Source organism: Crinia signifera, chromosome 19 (genome assembly GCF_055691185.1).
Source record: "Crinia signifera chromosome 19, ASM5569118v1, whole genome shotgun sequence".
NCBI classification, from domain to species: Eukaryota; Metazoa; Chordata; class Amphibia; order Anura; family Myobatrachidae; genus Crinia; species Crinia signifera.
This window is the reverse complement of record NC_139226.1, coordinates 100,906,327-100,924,627: the sequence shown is the minus strand read 5'-3', so window position 1 is coordinate 100,924,627 and position 18,301 is coordinate 100,906,327. Positions and strand designations below refer to the sequence as shown.

Sequence of the window (18,301 nt, the reverse complement as noted above, 5' to 3'; positions counted from 1 at the left end):
ACAGAGAGGGCACACACACACACAGAGGGCACACAGAGGGCACACACACACACACAGAGGGCACACACACACACAGAGAGGGCGCACACACACAGAGAGGGCGCACACACACACAGAGAGGGCACACACACACACACAGAGAGGGCACACACAGAGAGGGCACACACACACAGAGAGAGGGCACACACACACAGAGAGGGCACACACACAGAGGGCACACACACACACACAGAGAGGGCACGCACACACAGAGAGGGCACGCACACACAGAGAGAGGGCACACACAGAGAGGGCACACACACACACACAGAGGGCACACACACAGAGAGGGCACACACACACACAGAGAGGGCACACACACACACAGAGAGGGCACACACACACACAGAGAGGGCACACACACACACAGAGAGGGCACACACACACACACAGAGAGGGCACACACACACACACAGAGAGGGCACACACACACACAGAGAGGGCACACACACACACAGAGAGGGCACACACACACACAGAGAGGGCACACACACACACAGAGAGGGCACACACACACACAGAGAGGGCACACACACACACAGAGAGGGCACACACACACACAGAGAGGGCACACACACACACACAGAGGGCACACACACACACACAGAGAGGGCACACACACACACACACAGAGAGGGCACACACACACACACACACACACAGAGGGCACACACACAGGGCACACACACAGGGCACACACACAGGGCACACACACAGAGGGCGCACACACAGAGGGCGCACACACACACAGAGAGGGCACACACACACAGAGAGGGCACACACACACACACACACAGAGAGAGAGGGCACACACACACAGAGAGAGGGCACACACACACACAGAGAGGGCGCACACACACACACAGAGAGAGAGGGCACACACACACACACAGAGAGAGAGGGCACACACACACAGAGAGAGAGAGGGCACACACACACAGAGAGAGAGAGGGCACACACACAGAGAGAGGGCACACACACACACACAGAGAGAGGGCACACACACACACAGAGAGAGAGGGCACACACAGAGAGAGGGCACACACACAGAGAGAGGGCACACACACAGAGAGGGCACACACACAGAGAGAGAGGGCACACACACAGAGAGAGAGAGGCCACACACACACAGAGAGAGAAGGCACACACACAGAGAGGGCACACACACACAGAGAGGGCACACACACACACAGAGAGAGGGCACACACACACACAGAGAGGGCACACACACACACACAGAGAGGGCACACAGAGAGAGAGGGCACACACACACAGAGGGCACACACACACAGAGAGGGCACACACACACACACAGAGAGAGAGGGCACACACACACAGAGAGAGGGCACACACACACACACACACACACACACAGAGAGAGGGCACACTCACACACACAGAGAGAGGGCACACTCACACACACAGAGAGAGGGCACACACACACACAGAGAGAGGGCACACTCACACACAGAGAGAGAGGGCACACACACACAGAGAGAGAGGGCACACACACAGAGAGAGGGCGCACACACACAGAGAGAGGGCGCACACACACACAGAGAGGGGGCACACACACACAGAGAGGGGGCACACACACAGAGAGGGGGCACACACAGAGAGGGGGCACACACAGAGAGGGGGCACACACAGAGAGGGGGCACACACACACACACACAGAGGGGGCACACACACACACAGAGGGGGCACACACAGAGAGGGGGCACACACACACACACACAGAGAGAGGGGGCACACACACACACAGAGAGAGGACGCACACACACACACAGAGGGCGCACACACACACACAGAGGGCGCACACACACACACAGAGGGCGCACACACAGAGGGCGCACTCGCACACACAGAGGGCGCGCACTCGCACACACAGAGGGCGCGCACACGCACACACAGAGGGCGCGCACACGCACACACAGAGAGGGCGCGCACACACACACAGAGAGGGCGCGCACACACACACAGAGAGGGCGCGCACACACACACACAGAGAGGGCGCGCACACACACACAGAGAGGGCGCACACACACAGAGAGGGCGCACACACACAGAGAGGGCGCGCACACACACACAGAGAGGGCGCGCACACACACACAGAGAGGGCGCGCACACACACACACAGAGAGGGCGCGCACACACACACACAGAGAGGGCGCGCACACACACACAGAGAGGGCGCGCACACACACACACAGAGAGGGCGCGCACACACACACACACAGAGAGGGCGCGCACACACACACACACAGAGAGGGCGCGCACACACACACACACACACACAGAGAGGGCGCGCACACACACACACAGAGAGGGCGCGCACACACACACACAGAGAGGGCGCGCACACACACACAGAGAGGGCGCGCACACACACACACAGAGAGGGCGCGCACACACACACACACAGAGAGGGCGCGCACACACACACACACAGAGAGGGCGCGCACACACACACACACACACACAGAGAGGGCGCGCACACACACACAGAGAGGGCACACACACAGAGAGGGCACACACACACACACACACAGAGAGGGCACACACACACACAGAGAGGGCACACACACACACACAGAGAGGGCACACACACACACAGAGGGCACACACACACACAGAGGGCACACACACACACAGAGGGCACACACACACACAGAGGGCACACACACAGAGAGGGCACACACACAGAGAGGGCACACACACACACAGAGAGAGGGCACACACACACACAGAGAGAGGGCACACACACAGAGAGAGGGCACACACACAGAGAGAGGGCACACGAGGGCACACACACACACAGAGGGCACACACACACACAGAGGGCACACACACACACAGAGGGCACACACACACACAGAGGGCACACACACACAGAGAGGGCACACACACACAGAGAGGGCACACACACACAGAGAGGGCACACACACACAGAGAGGGCACACACACACAGAGAGGGCACACACACACAGAGAGGGCACACACACACACACAGAGAGAGGGCACACACACACACACACAGAGAGAGGGCACACACACACACACACACAGAGAGAGGGCACACACACACACACACAGAGAGAGGGCACACACACACAGAGAGGGCACACACACACACAGAGAGGGCACACACACAGAGAGGGCACACACACACACACACAGAGAGGGCACACACACACACACACACAGAGAGGGCACACACACAGAGAGGGCACACACACACACAGAGAGGGCACACACACACACACAGAGAGGGCACACACACACACACAGAGAGGGCACACACACACACAGAGAGGGCACACACACACACAGAGAGGGCACACACACACACAGAGAGGGCACACACACACACACACACACACAGAGAGGGGGCACACACACACACAGAGGGCACACAGAGAGAGGGCACACACACACACAGAAAGGGCACACACAGAGAGGGCACACACACACACAGAGATGGCACACACACACAGAGAGGGCACACACATACACAGAGAGGGCACACACAGAGAGGGCACACACACACACAGAGAGGGCACACACACAGAGGGCACACACACACACAGAGAGGGCACACACACACACACACACACAGAGAGGGCACACACAGAGAGGACACACACACAGAGAGGACACACACACAGAGAGGGCACACAGAGAGGGCACACACACAGAGAGAGGGCACACACACACACAGAGAGAGGGCACACACACACACAGAGAGAGGGGGCACACACACACACACAGAGAGAGGGCACACACACACACACAGAGAGAGAGGGCACACACACACACACAGAGAGAGGGCACACACACAGAGAGGGGGCACACACACACACACACACACACACACAGAGAGGGGGCACACACACACACAGAGAGGGCACACACAGAGAGAGGGCACACACACACACACACACAGAGAGAGGGCACACACACACACACAGAGAGAGGGCACACACACACACACAGAGAGAGGGCACACACACACACACACAGAGAGGGCACACACACACACACACAGAGAGGGCACACACACACACAGAGAGGGCACACACACACACAGAGAGAGGGCACACACACACACAGAGAGAGGGCACACACTGACACAGAGAGAGGGCACACACTGACACAGAGAGAGGGCACACACACACAGAGAGAGAGGGCACACACACAGAGAGAGAGAGGGCACACACACAGAGAGAGAGAGGGCACACACAGAGAGGGCACACACACACAGAGAGGGCACACACACACAGAGAGGGCACACACACAGAGAGGGCACACACACACACACACACACACAGAGAGAGGGCACACACACACACACACACACACACACAGAGAGGGCACACACACACACACACACACACACACACACACAGAGAGGGCACACACACACACAGAGAGAGGGCACACACACAGAGAGAGGGCACACACACACACAGAGAGAGGGCACACACACACACAGAGAGAGGGCACACACACACACAGAGAGAGGGCACACACACAGAGAGAGAGAGGGCACACACACAGAGAGAGAGAGGGCACACACACAGAGAGAGAGAGGGCACACACACAGAGAGAGAGGGCACACACACAGAGAGAGAGAGGGCACACACACAGAGAGAGAGAGGGCACACACAGAGAGGGCACACACACAGAGAGGGCACACACACAGAGAGGGCACACACACACACACACACAGAGAGAGGGCACACACACACAGAGAGGGGGCACACACACACAGAGAGGGGGCACACACACACACAGAGAGGGCACACACACACACAGAGGGCACACAAACACACAGAGGGCACACACACACAGAGAGGGCACACACACACAGAGAGGGCACACACACACAGAGAGGGCACACACACACAGAGAGGGCACACACACACAGAGAGGGCACACACACACAGAGAGGGCACACACACACAGAGAGGGCACACACAGAGAGGGCACACACAGAGAGGGCACACACACACAGAGAGCGCACACACACACACACACAGAGAGAGGGCACACACACACACAGAGAGAGGGCACACACACACACAGAGAGAGGGCACACACACACACAGAGAGAGGGCACACACACACACAGAGAGAGGGGGCACACACACACACACAGAGAGAGGGCACACACACACACAGAGAGAGAGGGCACACACACACACACACAGAGAGGGCACACACAGAGAGGGCACACAGAGAGGGCACACACAGAGAGGGCACACACAGAGAGGACACACACACACACACACACACAGAGAGAGGGCGCACACACACACACACAGAGAGGGCACACACACACACACACAGAGAGGGCACACACACACACACAGAGAGGGCACACACAGAGAGGGCACACAGAGAGGGCACACACAGAGAGGGCACACACAGAGAGGGCACACACAGAGAGGGCACACACACACACACACACACACACAGAGAGAGGGCGCACACACACACACACAGAGAGGGCACACACACACACACACAGAGAGGGCACACACACACACACACAGAGAGGGCACACACACACACACAGAGAGGGCACACACACACACAGAGAGGGCACACACACACACAGAGAGGGGGCACACACACAGAGGGCACACACACACAGAGGGCACACACACACAGAGGGCACACACACACAGAGGGCACACACACACACAGAGGGCACACACACACACACAGAGGGCACACACACAGAGAGGGCACACACACAGAGAGGGCACACACAAAGAGAGGGCACACACAAAGAGAGGGCACACACACACAGAGAGAGGGCACACACACACACAGAGAGGGCACACACACACACAGAGAGGGCACACACAGAGAGGGCACACACACACACAGAGAGGGCACACACACACACACAGAGAGAGGGCACACACACACAGAGAGAGGGCACACACACACAGAGAGAGGGCACACACACACACAGAGAGAGGGCACACACACACAGAGAGAGGGCACACACACACAGAGAGAGGGCACACACACACACAGAGAGAGGGCACACACACACACAGAGAGAGGGCACACACACAGAGAGAGGGCACACACACACACAGAGAGAGGGCACACACACACACAGAGAGAGGGCACACACACACACAGAGAGAGGGCACACACACACACACACAGAGAGGGCACACACACACACAGAGAGGGCACACACACACACACAGAGAGAGGGCACACACACAGAGAGAGAGAGGGCACACACACAGAGAGAGAGGGCACACACACAGAGAGAGAGAGGGCACACACACAGAGAGAGAGAGGGCACACACACAGAGAGAGAGAGAGGGCACACACACAGAGAGAGAGAGGGCACACACACACAGAGAGAGAGGGCACACACACAGAGAGAGAGAGAGGGCACACACACAGAGAGAGAGAGGGCACACACACAGAGAGAGAGAGAGAGGGCACACACACAGAGAGAGAGAGAGAGGGCACACACACAGAGAGAGAGAGAGAGGGCACACACACAGAGAGAGAGAGAGGGCACACACACAGAGAGAGAGAGAGAGGGCACACACACAGAGAGAGAGAGAGAGGGCACACACACAGAGAGAGAGAGGGCACACACACAGAGAGAGAGAGGGCACACACACAGAGAGAGAGAGGGCACACACACAGAGAGAGAGAGGGCACACACACAGAGAGAGAGAGGGCACACACACAGAGAGAGAGGGCACACACACAGAGAGAGAGAGAGAGGGCACACACACAGAGAGAGAGAGAGGGCACACACACACAGAGAGAGAGAGAGAGGGCACACACACAGAGAGAGAGAGAGGGCACACACACAGAGAGAGAGAGAGGGCACACACACAGAGAGAGAGAGAGGGCACACACACAGAGAGAGAGAGGGCACACACACAGAGAGAGAGAGAGGGCACACACACAGAGAGAGAGAGGGCACACACACAGAGAGAGAGAGAGGGCACACACACAGAGAGAGAGAGAGGGCACACACACAGAGAGAGAGAGAGGGCACACACACAGAGAGAGAGAGAGGGCACACACACAGAGAGAGAGAGAGGGCACACACACAGAGAGAGAGAGAGGGCACACACACAGAGAGAGAGAGAGGGCACACACACAGAGAGAGAGAGGGCACACACACAGAGAGAGAGAGGGCACACACACAGAGAGAGAGAGGGCACACACACAGAGAGAGAGAGGGCACACACACAGAGAGAGAGAGGGCACACAGAGAGAGAGAGGGCACACAGAGAGAGAGAGGGCACACACACAGAGAGAGAGAGGGCACACACACAGAGAGAGAGAGGGCACACACACAGAGAGAGGGCACACACACAGAGAGAGAGGGCACACACACAGAGAGAGAGGGCACACACACAGAGAGAGAGGGCACACACACAGAGAGAGAGGGCACACACACAGAGAGAGAGGGCACACACACAGAGAGAGAGGGCACACACACAGAGAGAGAGGGCACACACACAGAGAGAGAGGGCACACACACAGAGAGAGAGGGCACACACAGAGAGAGAGGGCACACACAGAGAGAGAGGGCACAGAGAGAGAGGGCACACACACAGAGAGAGAGGGCACACACACAGAGAGAGAGGGCACACACACACAGAGGGCAAAAGAGTGCCCTCTCACTCGCTCTCTGTGTGTGTGAGCGCGCGAGAGGGATGGCGCGCACACAGAGCGAGAGAGAGAAGGCGCGCACACAGAGCGAGAGAGAGAAGGGGGGGGGTCACAGAGTGAGCAAGAGAGAAAGAAGGCCCACCGAGAGCGCAAGCAAGGGCACACCCGCCCACAGAGAGCGCAAGCAAGGGCACACCCGCCCACAGAGAGCGCAAGCAAGGGCACACCCGCCCACAGAGAGCGCAAGCAAGGGCACACCCGCCCACAGAGAGCGCAAGCAAGGGCACACCCGCCCACAGAGAGCGCAAGCAAGGGCACACCCGCCCACAGAGAGCGCAAGCAAGGGCACACTCACCCACAGAGTTCACAGAGTCAAATCAATAGGAGGGGGCAGACTGTGGACACAGAAGCAAATGATAATAGAGTAAAGACACTGGGCAAGAATAGAAGGGAAAGAGTGGGCACAGAAAAACTAAAGTAAAGAGGGGACTGACAGTAGGCAGATAAGAAGAGGCAAAAGAAGAGAGGGGCAGACAGTGGGCACAGAGGCAACAGAATGGGACAGAAAGCAGTCACAGAGAGGTAAAGAATAGAAGGATCAGATAGTGGTCTCAGAGGCTAAAGAAGAGAGGGCGCAAAGAAAGTGCCAACCTCAATGTCCCCAGACTGTCATACGATCTTGACATAAGGGTTTTAGAGAGTAGAGCTGTAATTATAGACAAGGTAGGATGTAATAGACCCAAAACAGTAATAGAATTTTAAAAATAGTGTGATAATGAAAATACAAAAACAAAAAAGGGTAGTGACAAAGATTAGAATTCCAAGTGGTAAACAGCCACAGAGGGAAGTACTGATTAAATCCATACTGAAAGAAGACCCCCTCCTAAGAATCAGACAGCAGCTGCTCTTCTGCCGCCAAAACAAAGCCCCCCTCACCACATCCCAAACACAATAACCAGAGCCCAGCCTACATATACCACACCTCCTGTGTTTACTACACATAACTCTTCAGCTGAAAGGACTACCACAGTGACACCAGGGGCTAATGACACAATGCAAGGTGCATGTCCATCAACTGACAACCAAATATACTTACCACACATAAGTCGCTAGTATAAAATATTGAAATTTCAATTTAAAATAAATATATATATTTAACAAAAATATGCCTAACCTCATGATAAAATCAGCATAAACTGTTATTTCAGAGACACAACCCCCTGAGTAAGGTGTACGCAACAAAGAGACATACGTCCGCACGCAGAGCTACAGAGTGACAGACGGGGCGTATGTATACACTTCTATACACTTCCTCAAAGTGCGACACATGAAATACAAAACCTAATCCCGTCTACCAGAGACAAAATCCTTTCATTCCCATCTCCGGGAAGGTGACATCAGCCTATATCTTATATAAATACCCACTTCATCTGCATAAACAGTTTAAAAGATCGCAGTGACGCCTCAACGCACGACATATACTAAAGACAAAACAGATGCAGAAATTGTGTGCACTATGCACAGTAGCAAAAATCAGCCACAATCCCTCCATATATAAATCAATCACACTGCCGCTATGCCACAAGCACAAAATACAGCACAGCCACGGGTACTAAAGATGGGGATATGATCACTGGTGACGGTACTGAAAGCAATTTAACACAGATGGGCACAAAGGGCCTTTAATTCAGAGAAGACCACACAATATATATATATATATATATATATATATATATATATATTCAACTAACAAATGATAGCAAGCTAGATAATTTTATGGTGTACAATTTACATTAAAAAACATACAATGACCATGTATTTTACAGCAAGTGTACATGAACCAGACACACCCCCTTTACTTTTTCAGTCTGGATAGCAAGCTGCTCGGTACGATGGTGCAGCATATTCTTTAACGGAGTGTGTGTGTATATATATATATATATATATATATATATATATATATATATATATATATATATATAGATATATCTATATATATCTATATATATATATATATATATAGATATAGATGTATAGAGAGAGATAGATAGATAGATATACACACAAAAGTAATTGTAAATGACGCTTTTGAAGATAGACAAGTACACTTACAAATAACACTCATTTATATTCTAATCGTGTAGAAGTGACAGTTTAAAACCTCAAGATAAAACTAGGGCAACTTCCAAAGCCAAAATAAACCACACACACACATACATATATACACATTCACCTATACATGTCTAGTGTACATGCACATACAGTAATCTATTGGCACACACAGCCACTTTAATCCTCTGACACCTTAGAACTGTCAGTGACGTACACATCTGTCACAGAATCTCTATACAGAATCCATGCCTAGCCTGCCTGGTGTTTTCTCCTCTGCTGCCTAACAGTCACATATAGCCACCAAAGCCCCATGCCCAACACATCCACAACTATGCCCACTCTGTGCCTGGCATGATACTCAGCACCCTCATCACTGGCTGCCAAAAAATACATTCAGTAGCCCAACACTGCTCTCTCATCACATCACCAGCAGTACTGCATCTTCCTTCAGCACCGCCACACTCCCCCTACCCCAATCACCCTACTCCATTCCCTCCTTCTAGCCATCACAAACACACCCCTGCCTCAGCCACCCCACTACATGCTACCCATCACATACACACCCTTACCCCACTCACGCCATTCCCTCCTGCTACCCATCAAATACACACCCTTACCCCCACTCCATTCCCTCCTGCTACCCAACACACACCTTTGCCACAGCCACCCCACTAGTTGACCTCTGCTCCCCCCCCCACACACACACTCCATGCTACCCATCACATACACACCCCTGCCTCATCCACCCCACTCCATGTCCTCTGCTGCCCATCACACACACCCCCTGCCCTAGCCACCCCACTCCATGCTACACATCACACACACACCCTGCCTTTTGCTACCCATCACACACCCCCTGCCCTAGCCACCCAACTCTATGCACCCTGCTACCCATCACACCGATCCCACTGCATGCTTAAGCCACCCCACCCCATGCTACCCATCACACACACCCCCTGGCTTCTGCCACGCATCACACACCCCCTGCCTTAGCCACCCCACTCCATGCCCCTGCTACCCATCCACTCCATGCCCCTGCTACAGTACCTATCCCACACACCCCTGCCCTAACATGCATCTTGCTATCCATCACACACCTGCCCTACCCACCCCACTCACCAACATTCAGCCCCATTGCATTAGAACACAATGTGCTCCTGACATGCCCCCCAGTCACACACCCCTCTGCAGCCACCACCACGCACCGTACCCCGCAGTATCCCCGGAATCCCCCCGTGAATGCACCTCCCCACCCCCCTGACACAGCATCTCATCCCCCCTCCACCCCTTCCTCACCCGTCTCCTCCTCACCTCTCCGCTGCTCCCGCCGGACACGTCCCGGAACCGCCGGAGGTTGCTGCCGATAGCCACCGATACTTGCAATGCCGCATCAAACCCGGGTCCAACCCCCCCACAGTTTCCGGGGCCCCCGGGGGCCAAGTCGGATCCATTCGCAGCTCCAACACTCTCGCCTGATCCCGAACTGGATCTGGTGTCGCTCACATCCTCCTTCAGCACAGCTGCCAGCCTGTGCCGGGCCCCCAGCCTCCGGCCGGTCCCGGGCCGAGCTGGGAAGCGCCACCGACAGCTGTGCGCCATTTTGTGTCCTGGGATCTTATTATCACCGCGGGCTGGAGAGCAACAGCACTGAGCGGGGCCGTGGGAGGAGGAGAGAAGCGGCCCCGAAACCTGCACAACGCAACACTCAGACACGTCACCGTAGCGGGTTATATCGTTTAGGCTGGTTACAGGGTTTCGCGTCGGGCGCATGACGGGAACATGTGTATGCTCAGAACTGCAGCTGTGCTGCTATCACTGGATTATGATTTAAACAGCGGCCGGGACTCGGGAGGAGTTGGCTGCAGCTAGAACCACATGTATAGGCGCACATAACTGTGGTAGCTACTAGCTGATATGTAAATGTAACTTAGACTGCACATGTAATGCTGTCTGCTGGCCAGCCTTATATCAAGGACAATTCCTATGTTATTGCCTCGCTCTGTGTTTCAGTCCTTACCTGTTATTTTATAGATAGTATTACATTCTTATTCATTCCTTTTGGACTTTATAATAATAATATTAATAATTATATCATTTTTATAGCATGTTTCTCCTGACAGGACTCCAAGTCCTGCCATTACATTTGCATTTAAGAGCAAAAGACACAAAATATGGGTAACACAAAAGAGAACTGAGCATTTGGGTTGTGGGGTTTGTAGAAACTACTTTAGCATTAGTGAAACGCGTCAGTTTCAAAATCTTCAGCCACTCTTGCATAGGGATGACCATTGGTGCAGCGTCCATCAATGGTTGCCATCGATGGTGATACTGCAACCAGCCATCAATAGTAATAAATTATGTGATGGATGACCATCGATAGTTTTCCTATTAATAGTCATCCATTTTCTTTGACTGACTGGCCCATGGGCCACTCAGAACATGGTGTGGGGATTCGCGGATGTCAGGGGCGGAGCTGTCCTCTGTGTCCCGGCCCTTTGAAGAAAACAAAAGCAAAACATTGGTTTTGCTGTGCTATTGATGGTGAGAAACCATCTGGTTCTCCTCCATTGAGTATTCGACATCAGCCATAAACCATCAATGATTTCAAATCATCGATTGGTCCATGGCCATTCCCACTCTTGCATCTCAGCTAAGCAGCCATTTAAGGATTTTATTGTGTATTCGGAGCAAAATGCAAATACAGTTGCGTATCATCTGTGCAGCAATGGTAGACCAGGCCATGACCTCTGTTTATGTCACTGCTAATTTAACTATTAAAATGCACAGAAAATCAAAATAAGGTGGCCCCAATATTTTTGAAATGACAACCCACAGAAATACAGTATGACTGAGTGAGTCCTATGGCAGTTTGCACAACATTACTAATGTAAAACCGCATGCCAAGAAAAACACAGGTAGTCACATATGGGTCTATGTCCAAACTGTGGGGCCGTTTTATGGGCGTGCCCATAAAAAACGGTGGGCGCACCCATAGAAAAGCTGGGTGAACCCCAGGGAACACATGTATTCCCCTGTCTGCTCAGGGCAGGTGGACGATGTCACATGACGTCAGCACCTGCCCAAAATTTGGAGCAAAACGTGCAGCAGAAAAGTAAGTCTTGCCTTTTCTGAGCGAACAGAGGAGAAATCATACGATGGTGTGGAACCATTTAATGATTTTTCCTCTGTGCGGGCGCATGCGAGCGGATGTGTAAGTGTACACATGCCCTGTATGTAACTTGTCACAGTTGCATGTTTGTATATGCATCGCAAATGAATGAAGGTCTTTTATGTAATGCATGCAATCCTGTGATATGGGACCCAACTGCAGCAAGTTCTGCATAAGTACCATTATGTGTTAAGTAGATATACTGTAGATTAAAGGTTAATAATTGAAATGTCTGATCCACAAAGCGGCCATATTGGAAAGATTATTACGATATATATATATATATATATATATATATATATATATATATATATATATAAAAGGGACTGGGTAACAGGGTAGCACTCCAATCATTTAAACAGTAGAATTCAGTACCTGGTCCATAACAGTAATACAGTACACTTACCCCCCCCTCCCCCCCCCCCCCCCCCGCTGCGGAAGGAGTCCAAACCGGCACACGAGTAGTGAAGAAAAAATATGTGGTATATTCCATAAGTACAAGAGTTATAACAGCAGTCCCGACAGCTGTTTCAACTGGGTCCGCCCCTGATGAAGACTGGTAGGACCCAGTTGAAACAGCTGTCGGGACCGCTGTTATAACTCTTGTACTTATGGAATAAACCACATCTTTTTTCTTCACTACTCGTGTGCCGGTTTGGACTCCTTCCGCAGTACTATATAGTATATATATAGTGTCCGTGTGACTCCGAAACACTGCCATCTGTTGGCAGCAAGTGAAACTACATCTACTAGCTTTCGAAGCATTTGCTTCAAGCAGGCTTACACTGCCAACTGTTGGCAGCAAGTTAAATTACTTGCATTTAGCATTTGCTTCAAACAGGCTTACTAGTCATCTATATATTTCTGTCTAGTGTCTGATTGTGTCTGATTGTGTGTCTCTAAAACACTGCCATCTGTTGGCAGCGAGTGACTACATCTCTTTCTCTCTCACACATGCACAAACACAGAGACAATCTCAAGGTAGCAGACTAGCTTTTGAAGCATTGGCTTCGAGCAGGCTTACTAGTATATATAAATATATATATATATATATATATATATATATATATATATACAGTATATATATATATATATATATATATATATAATTGTATAGAAAGGCTAAAATGGACTGTACAAACTGTAAGATGATAGGCTGAGTCATTCATGCTTAATCAGTACTTGATTCAGGAACCACACATTCATTGAACATATGACTAGGCTCAGGGGCGTAACTAGAATTTTATGGCAATAATAGCAAAATCTTGATAGGGCAAAATGTAAGTGGGACCAAATAAAATATAAGAAGGGCCCAACACAAAGATAGGTGGGATTGCATTTAGGACAAAGAGGAAGAGTGCCATTTGCTGTGAAACGACATCTCTTTCACACATACAGAAACACAGAGGCAAGCACAAGGTAGCAGACTAGCTTTGCTAGTGGGCTTAGCTAGTCTGTTATATTCTTATTATATATGTAATGTTGCTTAAAAAAAATATAAATTGATTTAAAATATAAACAATAAAATGTGAACTTTCATCAGTTGTCCACAGATGCACATCAAGGAGAGACCTTTCCCAGCAACAAGCAGAATCTCATTATAGACAGATTGTTATTGTCACAAAATGATGATGATAATAATTACATAGCACTTTCCTCCCAACAGGGCACAACATGCAAAAAAATAAATAAATACAATTTACAAAATATAATGTGGGTGCTGCAGCCGCAAATTAGCAAGTTAATATGACAGCCCAGCAGCGGGACTCGGGCCCGTGGGTGCTCATCAATCTCTGTGGGTGCTCGGGCTCTTGAGCACCCACAGAATCGGCACCTATGAATGGGGATGCTAAGTAGCAGCCTGGCAGCTGCATTTTGCACTAGCTGCAAGCAGCAGAATAATTTTGCTGATAGATCCAGGTAGAGGGAATTGCAGTAGTGTAAAGGTGCCCATACACGTTACAATTATTGTATACAATATTGTATACAATATCGCATCTCATCCGATCTCGGTTTTGCGATGACATCAGATGAGATGAGATCTAGTACAAAAAGTATGTGCAGCACGTACTTTTTGTACTAGATCTCATCTCATTTGATGTCATCGCAAAACCCAGATCGGATGAGATGCGATATTGTATACAATATTGTATACAATAATTGTAATGTGTATGGGCACCTTTAGTGTGATGATATAAGACAGGAGTGGCCAAACTGGTTCTCAAGATCTACCAACGGTCCATGTTTTCCAAATCACCTAGCTGGTGCACAGCTGTAGTCATTACTAACTGTCACATGACCCTAATCTCCTAGCTGGTGCACAGCTGTAGTCATTACTAACTGTCACATTTTCAAACCTGCTGCATTCATTCCTACTATAGATCCACAGGTTGCCTAACACACATAGAGAAATGTGCCAGCGCTGGCTGAACAAATATATAAACCAGACAGTTTCTCAATTAAAAAAGGACAATTTATTGTTTACATATAAAAGAAATGACATAAAACACTTCTACCTAAAATAAAATAAAATATGCAAATGAGCAGACAAATTATTTAGATGTTATAATCATGTATTGTGGAGCTCCATATATAATGGCTTTCTTGTTGAATGAGAGATATTTGAATAAAGATGTATATTACCATCCGATGTTGTCTGGTATTTTTATGCACCAGAATGTGGTGATGATAGCGTCCCAAATAAAGTTCCCTTGATGGGTAGAGTTTTCTCCCTATTCGGCGTCTTCTCCTTACGCTCTGAATGACCGCTTATCCATCTGAGCTATCTGAATGACCCCTTATCCATCTGCTATAAAGTGATGTCCCTACTCCCACTGACGTCCATTATCTCCTGATCTGATTGGATTACAAATATCATATGGGATACCTGCAATATTCCTAACATCCAGCGTAAGGAGAAGACGCCGAATAGGGAGAAAACTCTACTCCATCAAGGGAACTTTATTTCGGACTCTATCATCACCACATTCTGGTGCATAAAAATACCAGACAACATCAGATAGTAGTATACATCTTTATTCAAATATCTCTCATTCAACAAGAAAGCCAATATATATGGAGCTCCACAATACATGATTATAACATCTAAATCATTTTTTTCTGCTCATTTGCATATTTTCTTTTATTTTAGGTAGAAGTGTTTTATGTCATTTCTTTTATATGTAAACAATAAATTGTCCTTTTTTTAATTGAGAATCCGTGTGGTCTGTATATTGGTTCAGCCAGCGCTGGCACATTTCTCTTTGTTTTTTCCACTAAATATTTGGGCTTGACACCGCAGTGCCAGCAGCTATTGATAGCGCACCACCCATCCAATTATTTTTCTTTTTTGCCTAACACACATGCTGCATTCATTCCTACTATAGATCTACAGGTTGCTTGAAAAAAAAATTACTGTTACAGGTTGAGTATCCCTTATCCAAAATGCTTAGGACCAGAGGAATTTTGGATAAAGTACTAATTATTCCGTATTTCAGAATATTTTTATATTTCAATGAGGTATCTTGAGGTATCTTGCATTTATGTTGTATAAACACATCAAACACATGAAATACACACAAATATATTTTGTTTGTGCATAAAACAAAGTTTCAAAACATGAAACAAACTTTGTGTACAATCTCAGATACTGAATTTGAATGCCAAGCAATCTATTTCTTGCAGATATTTAGGGCCTTATTCTGGTTGGTGCGGCCGGGCCGTACGCGTACGTCCCGGGGTTTTTTATGATCTGCACATGCGTACATTCGCTAATGCGCAGGCGCGAACACTCCACAACGCTTCCGGACGGGTCTATACGTGCGAAAAAACCTATACGCGAGTGTACAGGCATTGGGGGCGGCATAGGGGCGTGATGAGGGGAGCGGCCGAAATAATGAGGGAAAATGGGCGTAAATATGGGCGTACACGGGGGTGTGCACCAAAAATGAGCGGTGCTACTACCGCACGATCGACTAAAGCACCGTTCATTTCGGACACAAAACAGGCGGCCGCCAACCGCCATCTCAAACCACCCCTACAGATACCGCATGCCAGCGTGCGCCTGGATTTGCTAATTTACGCTGATTACTACCAAACACATACACCTGAATGTAATAAGCAATGCTGCAGTCTATTAAGTCAAAACCATGATTTCACTACCTGCAAGCCACACACAGCACTCAAACACATTGGAAGCTTATCTTTCTATACTTCTCTACATTTAAAGGTTTGTTTAATTTAAGGTAAGAATCTTTGTAAGACCTGCTTATATATGCTAAGGTAGGTATTTGTTAAACAGTTATACACATTCACTACGTGCTTTCATAGACTTTACACAGTAGCACACTCAATCTACACAAGTCGACATGTGTCAACGTGTTCACTCTAATACAAACATAGGTTTTGTATTTAGGATACAATAACATAAACCACATCTAACACCTACAAAGGATGTTTCAGCAATGTTTTAAGCCCATGGCCACTATTTTGCACATTAATTAATTCAATCAATTAATTAATTTTCATAATTATAGTTGAAAGGCAAGATTTGCAGGTCCATATATGTGAAGGGTATGTCAGCGTACACGGACGTACGCTCACTCTCACGAGCGGTGACATAAGCTGACTTTTCTATTGAAAACAATAGGGACCCGTCCGTGCAAGCTGGCGTACGCTCAGATAGCCGCAAGAAGTCGGTGGGAAGACGGACGAGAGACGTCCGTAAACGGTGGTGTACGCTCAATTGTACGCCAGTTGTCGGAGTGTAAGGGCTGGCCCGTCCGTGTACGTTGGCGTACGCACATTTGTACGCCACTCCCCTTCGACGTTGTTTCTGGCCGTACGTATGCGGCTGAGTTGTGGGTGGCCTTAACCCCAACGGCCGCGTACGGATAGCGTACGTTAATAGCGAACGTACGCACGTTTGGCCGCTCCGATCAGAATAACCTCCTTAGTGCCATTTACATATCATGTCCCGAGTAGTGCTGTTATAGATGTCCCCAGTAGTGCCTGTTACATTTCATGTCCCCAGTAGTGCTGTTACAGATGTCCCCAGTAGGTTTTTAGCAAATGTATGGTTTTCAGAATAATTTGGTTAATGGATATTTGGATAAGGGACAGGTTCGGCCACCCTGATATAAGATACAGTATATTTTAGCTCAATAAGATATTGGGAATTTACAGTTCAATAACAGATCAACAGGGCTCATACATCATATTGGACAATTATAAAATGCCTGCATAAGCTTACACACCTGGAAAATGCACACACATGTCTGGATGTCCAAACATAAATGAGAATCTTTA

At 49.6% G+C, this 18,301-nt stretch overlaps 1 protein-coding gene across 3 annotated transcripts in view; it reads right to left on the bottom strand.

The window, feature by feature from the left end:
- Positions 1-11,476, bottom strand: part of KMT2A (lysine methyltransferase 2A) — a 92,842-nt gene extending 81,366 nt beyond the window's left edge. For 2 of the 3 annotated variants that reach the window (XM_083163020.1, XM_083163021.1), the window contains exon 1: positions 11,122-11,476. In XM_083163020.1, the coding sequence (XP_083019146.1) occupies positions 11,122-11,424 (303 nt within the window). In that variant the 5' untranslated portion in view covers positions 11,425-11,476. The remainder of the gene's footprint in view (positions 1-11,121) is intronic. The other variant, XM_083163022.1, reaches the window with a different exon arrangement.
- Positions 11,477-18,301: the final 6,825 nt, after the last annotated feature.